The 9,418-nt window shown below is 35.0% G+C and overlaps 1 protein-coding gene across 1 annotated transcript; it reads left to right on the forward strand.

Annotated features, from left to right (window-relative positions):
* The first annotated feature begins 7,728 nt into the window (after positions 1–7,728).
* Positions 7,729–9,093, forward strand: LOC113869871. Its single transcript, XM_027506375.1, has one exon. It carries the CDS (start codon positions 8,179–8,181, stop codon positions 8,674–8,676), a length of 498 nt encoding a protein of 165 aa, XP_027362176.1. The 5' UTR covers positions 7,729–8,178; the 3' UTR covers positions 8,677–9,093.
* The last annotated feature ends 325 nt before the right edge of the window (positions 9,094–9,418 follow it).

The following is a 9,418-nucleotide window of genomic DNA, read 5'->3' on the forward strand; positions in this document are numbered from 1 at the left end:
CTTATAGTATGTTAAAAACTTTTGTCTAGTTCAACGATTCATCTTTTATTTCCTATTATGTGATTTGAACAATCGGAATTGAGGAATCATATCCTTTTGTCCTTAGTACCTTGAACTTCAGCATGTGTTATTAGGAACATCTCCTCTTCCTTATTAAACACAGCATAGCTTTCTTCCTTTTCTAGACTTGAATATTAAAACTAGTAGTATCTTAGTTTTTCACATTGATAGCATATAATAGCCTTTTTGTTTACAAATGTTTTGGCTCTTCCTTGTCCCTTTACATAGCTTCTACTTCCTTTTTGAAACTTGTTTCTTCCTCTCCTATGTCTATAACATATGTCATGCTCAACTTGCTGTCTTCATATTTAATAACACTTTAATACTCCTTTAGTTGAAGTAGATTCTCTGTAATTAAATTCTAGTAATCACAGTCTTCATCAAATTTGAGTACACATGGTGTAGTGAAATTGCTTGATTATGCCATTTCACTTCCTTCATTCACTCTAATAATTTTTTTCTCTCAAACACCTTTAGTTCACTCACTCTATTAGTCTCTTTTTTTCTCTACAAAACTAAAGTTAATCTTTTAATATATTAGTGAAAAATTTTGAGCACACATATATTTTTATTGTTTGATTATTAAAAGGTTTTCAAATGAATGTTGTTTTGGCTATATATATGGAGAATTTAATTAAATATATGATGCGTATTTGATTTATTTATTTTAATAAATATGTTATTTGAAAAAAACAGTATTTATCTTAATATAAGAAGAATAGAAAAGGCAAGAACAATGAAAGACATCTGCTATGAGTTTTTTTATATGTGAACATGAGAAAAAATTGTGAAGACATTGTTACAATTATTGAGCAAATCACTCACCTATAGGATGCATATCCAATCATATCATCCTCATTGATCCGATTGACCTGTTAGGACATTATTGCTATCATCACGAATAACAAATTGTTAGATTGAGCAAATCACTTACCTATAGGATGCATATCCAATCATATCATCCTCATTGATCTGATTGATCTGTTAGGATAAAATTTTGCTGTCATCACGAATAGCAAATTGTTAGGACAGATTTGTTGTAATTGTTTATATTAGGTAGTTGCTGCTGTAATTGTATATTGCCTTATATTAGGTAGTTGCTATTTTTAGACAGGTCGATGGATGTATATATATGCAATGGTTATCAAATAACAGGGCAAACTGGGAAAAACAAGCATATACACACTATTTCTTTATGGTATCAGAGCGGGTAATTCCTGGCTCTAAAAAACATTGAGATTGAGAAAAAAATTTACTGCAAACGATGGCAGATGGAAATGAGATACCACAGACGAATGGTACCAAGAAGAGTCTGTCACCCTATGATTTAGGTGCAAATGATAACCCTAGAAGCATAATCACGCAAGTGCAACTGCATGGTGAAAACTACGAAGAATGGGCACGCGCTTTGAAGATCTCATTGCTGGCTCGACGAAAATGGGGGTTCCTCGATGAGACTCTTGCATGAGACTCTTGCAAAACCAGATGAAGGAGCGGGAGAAATTGAAGATTGGTGGACGGTGAAATCCATACTTGTCTCTTGGATTATGAATACCGTTGAGCCAACCTTGCGATCCACTATTACGTATGTAGAGAACGCAAAGGATCTCTGGGACGATATCAAGGAGCGATTTTTCATAGTAAATGGACCACGAATTCAGCAATTAAAGGCTGAGTTGGCAGAGTGCAAGCAACAAGGAACCACCATGGTCACATACTATGGAAAGCTGAAGATCCTGTGGGATGAACTGGCGAACTACGAGCAAATTCTGACATGTACTTGCAAGGGATGCAAATGCGGGATTGGAATAAAGTTGGAAAAGAGGAGAGAAGAAGAAAAAGTTCATCAATTCCTTATGGGACTGAATGAAATAGCGTGCGGGACTGTACGATCAAATATCTTAGCCACCGATCCATTGCCCACTCTTAACAAGGGCAGAGTTGAGGCAAAGTAACTCGTGTGTTCCCACTGTGGTAGGATTGGTTATGACGTTAAGGGATGTTTTCAACTTGTAGAATACTCGGAATGGTGGGGTGATTGACCTCGGAATGAAAAGATCAGTGGTAGAAACACTCAGAAACAACATAGCCATGGGAAACCTGAAACATCACGTGCAAATACGGTATGCATCACAACTGAAGCATGCAATGATAAAAGAGAAGAACAACATAGTGCGTTCACAGGGCTCAGTGATGAACAGTGGAAAACCTTAATTCATATGATCAATGGAAACAAGGGAAATGAAGCAGAAAAAATGATAGGTAATGGATATTGTGGTATATGAATTATTGATAGTGGAGCCACTAATCACATGACAGGAAATTCAAAAAATTTGAGGAATCAACATAGTATGAAAGGTTGTACAGTGGGACTACCAAATGGGGAACAAGTCTTTGCTGATAAAGAAGGAACGACACTACTTGAAGGGGGTCTCAAACTACATAATGTGTTATATGTTCTGAAATTACAGTGCAATATCATTTCAGTATCACAATTGACTGATGATGAAAATTGCATGGTATTGTTTACTAATAAACTTTGTACAGTGCAGGACCTCACTTCGAGGACGCTGATTAGAGCGGGTGAGCGAAAAGATGAGCTTTATTATTTTTGAAGGACTCGGTCATCAACAACATGTCAAATTAGTGTGGAAAATCAACTTGATCTATGGCATAAACGAATGGGACACCCTTCCTACAAAGTAATTCAAATGTTGCTTGGTATACGAAATAATTGTAAAGCTGAGAATAAATTGTGAGAGGTCAAAACAAATAAGAGAAACATTTCTTTTGAGCAATAATCATGCAACATTTGTATTTTATTTAATACAATGTGATTTGTGGGGACCTTATAGAACTCCCTCCTCTTGTGGAACTTCATATTTTTTAACAATAGTGGATGATATTTCTCGGTCAGTGTGGATATATTTGTTGCATAAAAAGAAAGAAGTTTCCCAAAATCTCATTAATTTCTTTGCTCTTGTTGAACGACAATTTGCCACAACTATTAAAAAGGTGCGCAGTGACAATGGAGCAAAATTCCTATGTATGGCGTCCTACTTCATGAAGCATGGTATAATACACCAAACATCATGTGTTGGGACACCTCAACAAAATGGAAGGGTAGAAAGAAAACACAAACACATCCTTAATGTAGCAAAAACACTGCGATTTCAAGGAAGTTTGCCAATCTGATTTAGGGGGGAATGCATCCTAACTGCTGGACATCTGATCAATTTAATACCATCAGTTATTCTTCAAGGCAAAACACCATATGAAATGGTGTATGGAACGACACCTGATTATGATCACCTAAGGGTTTTTGAGTCCCTTTGTTATGCACAAAATCAGCTCACAAAAGGAGACAAATTTGAGAGTAGAAGTAGAAAATGTATTTTTTGTAGGGTACCTTTTTGGAAAGAAAGGATGGAAACTATATGATTTTGAAAAGGACGGTTTTTTTGTCTCCCGTGATGTTAGGTTCATGGAAAGTGAATTTTCCTTTATCTCTTCACCCATTTTATCGAGCTCTGTCTCATCTATCACACATACTACTGAAGAGGCTTTCTTTGAAGATGATCCAATCACTAATACTTTGCCTAGGTGCGTGTCTTATGACCCTCTCACATCACTCGACATGGGGGACCTTCACCAACCCAAGGCAAGATAACCTTGCATGAAGGTGATGCCTTGATGACCCATCCAGATACAGAAACTCTCTCATCTCCAGCTAGTCTTGATGATAGTTCCATCTCCAAAACCAATAATGAACAACCAGAGACTCCTTTAGGCAGAGGACACCGACTGAAACAGCCCTCTGTGCGCCTCCGAGAATATGTAACTAATGCAATCAAAGAGAAAAGCCCATCGCACCCCTCTTCTCCACTGCAATCCTCAGGTATGTCCTACGCATTAGCTAACTATGTTGCCTATGATAATTTCTCTCCACAACATCGAGCTTTCCTTGCAGCCCTAAAAACAGAGCAAGAACCATTGCATTTTAAACATGTTGTCCGAGATTCTCACTGGCAAACAGCCATGGCGGATGAAATAAAAGCTCTGCAAAATAATAAAACATGGGATGTCACCACTCTACCTCCTGGAAAGAAGGCCCTCGGTTGCAAGTGGGTCTATCGAATAAAATATAACTCCAACGACAACATTGAATGCTTCAAGGCTCGTTTGATTGTGCTCGGAAACCATCAAGTTGAGGGGATGGATTTCACTGAAACCTTTGCACCTGTTGTTAAAATGGTTACCATCCGCACTCACTGTGTTGGCAGTTGCTGCTGCTAAGGAATGGGACCTTCATCAAATGGACATACATAACGTATTCTTGCATGCTGACCTTGCAGAAGAAGTGTACATGAAGCTACCACCTGGGTTCCTCGTACAAGACCAAGGCATGGTGTGCAAGCTTCGCAAATCACTCTACAGTTTGCGCCAAGCTCCACGTTGCTGGTTTGCCAAGCTTTCCAATGCTCTTCTATGGTATGGATTTCACCAATCTTCCTCCGACCATTTCCTGTTTATTCTTCGTAATCAAAACACGCAGCTTGTTGTTCTAATTTACGTGAATGATCTTGTTATTGTAGGAAATAATCCTGCTGCCACTCAACAGTTCAAAGATTACCTTCACATGTGTTTCCATATGAAAGACTTGGGAAAGCTTAAATATTTTTTGGGAGTAGAGGTTGCTCGATCTCCGACTGGCCTCTTCCTAAATCAACGGAAATATGCCTTAGACATCATCACCGAAACTGGGCTCCTTGGATCACAGCCAGCCTCAATGCCCCTTGAAGAAAATCATTGACTGGCTTTGGCAGAAGGAACAATCCTCGCTGATCCCAGTCAGTATTGCCGACTTATCGGCAGACTGATATATTTGTGCTTTACTCGTCTATAACTATCATATAGTGTACATATTCTCTCACAGTTTATGCAGAAACCCAGGGAAGAACACTGGCGAGCTGCTCTGAGAGTTGTCCGCTATCTCAAAGCTCAACCTGGTCAAGGGATTTTAATGAAACGAGACAATGATCTTACTTTTAGCAGCTGATATGACTCTGATTGGGCAAGCTACCCACTAACTCGCAGATCCATCACGAGTTGGATTATTCATCTTGGAAGTTCTTCGGTTTCATGAAAGACAAAAAAGCAACACATGGTATCTCGCTCCTCAGCTGAGGCTGAATATCGCTCCATGGCCAATACAACTTGTGAATTTCAATGGTTAAAGGCACTCCTCTCTGATCTCGGAATATCTATAACACAACCGGTGCACCTCTCATGTGATAGTCAGGCCGCACTACACATTGCAAACAATCCAGTCTTCCACGAACGAACTAAACACATAGAAGTTTATTGCCATCTTATTCGCAATGCAATTACTTAGAATCTGATTCTTCCTTCTTATGTCCCCCACACACTCAACCTGCAGATATTTTCACTAAATCCCTTGGGCATCGACAATTTAACTGTCTGTTAACCAAGTTGGGTGTTCATAATTTTCACTCTCCAACTTGAGGAGGGTATTGAGCAAATCACTCACCTATAAGATGCATATTCAATCATATCATCCTCATTGATCCGATTGATCTGTTAGGATAATATTGCTGTCATCACGAATAGCAAATTGTTAGGACAGATTTGCTATAATTATTTATATTAGGTAGTTGCTGCTATAATTGTATATTGCTTTATATTAGATAATTGCTATTTTTAGACAGGTTGATGGATGTATATATATACAGTAGTTATCAAATAACAGGACAAACTGAAAAAAACAAACATATACGTACTATTTCTTTAACAATGTCATTGGATCATATAAATATTTATAATTGTGTGACATTGATCATGTAACATAAATGTCAGTTGACATCGCTAATCATTAATTTAACGTTAAAAATAAATAATAAAATTTTATGTATGATAAATTTTTATTAAAATTATAAATATAATAAAATATTAGAATTAATTAAAAAAATGATTTAACATTTATCTCTAAAAGGCCTACAAATTTAAAAACATATTTACAAAAAATCTACGTTTACCTCAATCTAATGCAAAAATTTTGAGCAGAAATTCAAATATAAATATAAAATATACACTGCACACATAGGTACACAATTGGCATAGTTTGATAACTCCTGATCTGTGCTTGATGTGTGGATAAAAATGAAAATCTCCACCACTTTATGTGGCCGAAATCACGTTCAAATGACAGTGTGCAGTTGGGTATATTGATTGATTATGGAAAGATATAGAAATTAATTTGAGCTACAGATGCATAACTTTTAGAATATAATTTTATGATTAATCATTTTTTAGGTTTTAAAATTTTTATTGAAATAATAATAAATTTTTTTTTATTACACTAATATAAATATAAAAATTCTTATTTTTAATTTTAATTTTTTATTTAACTTATATTTAATATTTTTTTATACTATTAGTGATATAAGTCAATTTAAATTTTTATTTATCTACCATCTAACGATAGTATAATAAATACATAAGGTAGATAAAAAGTTTAGATCAAATATAAATTTTTTTAAATTTATTCTCCTCCGTTAATAAAACTTGTAAAACATTTATTGAAGTGGATGAATGAATGCACAGTAATACGCGCAATTGACATATCAAACAGTTTGACAAATTTTAATCACCGACAAACCAAATGGTACCACCACACTCTAAGAACACATTTATCTAATTTTGCTACCAACTCTTATCACTTCAAGTCTTCGCTTTCATTCATTAATTAATTCTTTCATAATTACTGATTATGTATACACATGTCAATGCATTGTTTTTCTACAAATCAACGAACCAAAAACAAACAACAATAACATTATAACGTTATCATTAATGATTAGCATTTTGCATTTTATTTCGTATTTAAATAAGTATGTCGTCCAATTACTAGTTGTTCTGAATGTATTTGATAATCACTCTTGTTATGTACAGAAAACTAGATTTTATGGCAAACAGTTGACTTGATCTGAATTGATCATTATATGCCAGTCATTTTAAAATAATAACAACAATAATAAACTATGCTGTATCGTTATTAAATGTACTTTCTTCGTTTATTGTCTTGTTATCTATTTTTGTTGGGTTATCAATGTTATAATTTTTAATAATAATATACTTTAAAACGATTAATTAAATTTCATAAGTAAATACAATTTTTTAAAATTAAGCTGCCCATACATTTCTCCACAGACTACTTAGTTATTCGGATGGATGAAACGACAAATAGCTCCTCTTTATTTTTTATACTTTCGGATTTCAAATGTTTTAAATCGAAATTTCGCTTTCAGATGTCATATGGTTTATTTAAAATTAATAAATTTTCAAGAGTATAATTAATTCAAAATAAAAATTAAAGATATAATGTACAATTATTTTATAATTTTATATTTTGTTTAAAATAAATATTTTATTATATTCAATAAAATTAAAATTTAAAAGATAAAACTTTTAAAATTAAAAAATATAAAAATATAAAAATTAAAAATCAAAATGTAATTAAAATTACATTTAAAAGTTAAATATTTGATGCAGGAAAAAATACATAACATAATTAAAAATAATAATTCTAAAAAATACTCTCATTTTTAAAAGAATAAAATTTTTTTTTTTTTTTCTTTTTGGGTATCATGGCATCATTTATTGGGTAGCTTTTATATTTGTAATAAAATTAGAACAAATGACAGAAGCCGCTTACTAACGATGTAAACATCGTGTCCTTAAGATACGTGGAACATGCGCGTGCGAGTGGAGCCTAACCCAATGTGTTGACCAAAGTCGGCACAAACCTAACTTTAGCCACGCGCCACTCAACCTCAATTGTATCACACGCTCGCAGGATCAAGAGTTAAAAATTCTCACGCGCCGACGCGCATCCCAGGGAACGTAGCCGTGGTAGTGAGATTCTTTGTCCAACGGCTACTTCCCATTTGCAGAATGCAAGACATCACCCAAATATGCATCCAAAGTAACCCTTTCTTTTCAACATGGTCACCTAAATATTAACAATTAAACAAATATTTTATGTTTTCTATTGTGATTACATTATAACCCTTCCCACAAAACTTTATATCCATTAATATGCCATGCCATTTATATTACCTAACAATTAAGGGTCGTGGCAGGTTCTGTTCTAGAGAAAAACACAAACATAGATTCAACCATCTTCTTCACCTTAAACCTCGATCTTCTCTTGCATCAATGGATTGTTTGGTGGTGCCAGTTTCATTGATCCGGCGGCGTTCCACGGGTTCTCGGCTGGGTTACATGCCTCTGCCCAAAGACAGAGAATCCGACAACCCCGTGACGGTGGTGGTGGGAAAAGAGAAGAGGGTGTTCCTCGTGGACCCTTTTATATTACAAGAGAACCCTTTTCGGGTTTTGATGGATATCTCTATGAAGAAGGATTCAGCGGAGAAGAACCACTTCCATTTCACGTCCAGCCAGCGGAGAGTGATTTTTGTGGATGTCGATGATATTTTGTTCGAGCACATGTTGTGGCTCATGCACAATGATGCTTCTTCTTTGTTCCAACTTAATTTGAAGGAGATTATTGACTTCTATGCTCAGGATATGTAATCATACTAATACTCGTCTAAATTTGAGGTACTCTGTTTCACAAATTAGACTTGAGTCACGTACCGATATAGTTATATTAATATACAAAGATGGTGCTTGGTATATGTTAATTTCTGTTGCCTCTCTTCTTCTCTTTTCCAACAGATCTTATGCCTGACTGGAATTCCCTATGATATGAAGCAGCCCATGAGCCGAATTAATTGTAAACATTATGACATGTCTAAGCCTAATTTATGAAAGTATTGTTCCTACATTCATTGTTGACATCTTCAAGGGAAATGTAAAGCTTGTTTAGTTATGAACTTCTGAAAAATATAATAAACGTTACTTCCTCTTTATCCTACTTTTCTTATCTAATCTACGTTCAAATAGTCTAATTGCACAAGAAAGTGCAACTAGGTTCGATGATTAATTGTTCCCCTCCCCTTCATTTTATTTATCTTGAGCGGCACTAGTTTACCAATTCAGGTACACATCAAGTGGTTGGGGTTTAGACTTGAAGAATCAGAGGGTAAAATCTCACGTAACCACGTTGGTCAAAATCGAAGTGTTGATACTTATGGTACTGGGTGTAGGTGTTCTTCGAGGTTTCCTTGCTTCTAATCCTTCTTTATAAATGTTGATTAGTTAGTTGAAACGTGTCTGTCGAGACGCGTTGACATGTTTTATAGCATAAATGTTAATTATAATTATAGTTACTGACTTTTCTAAAGGCTTTTATTCCCAAATGCAAAATGGCATG

Source organism: Abrus precatorius, unplaced genomic scaffold (assembly GCF_003935025.1).
Source record: "Abrus precatorius isolate BTA unplaced genomic scaffold, Abrus_2018 Scaffold6, whole genome shotgun sequence".
Classification (NCBI taxonomy): Eukaryota; Viridiplantae; Streptophyta; class Magnoliopsida; order Fabales; family Fabaceae; genus Abrus; species Abrus precatorius.

Coding starts and splice junctions, on each gene's coding strand:
- LOC113869871 (XM_027506375.1), top strand. CDS start 8,179: ATGCCATGCCATTTATATTACCTAACAATTAAGGGTCGTGGCAGGTTC.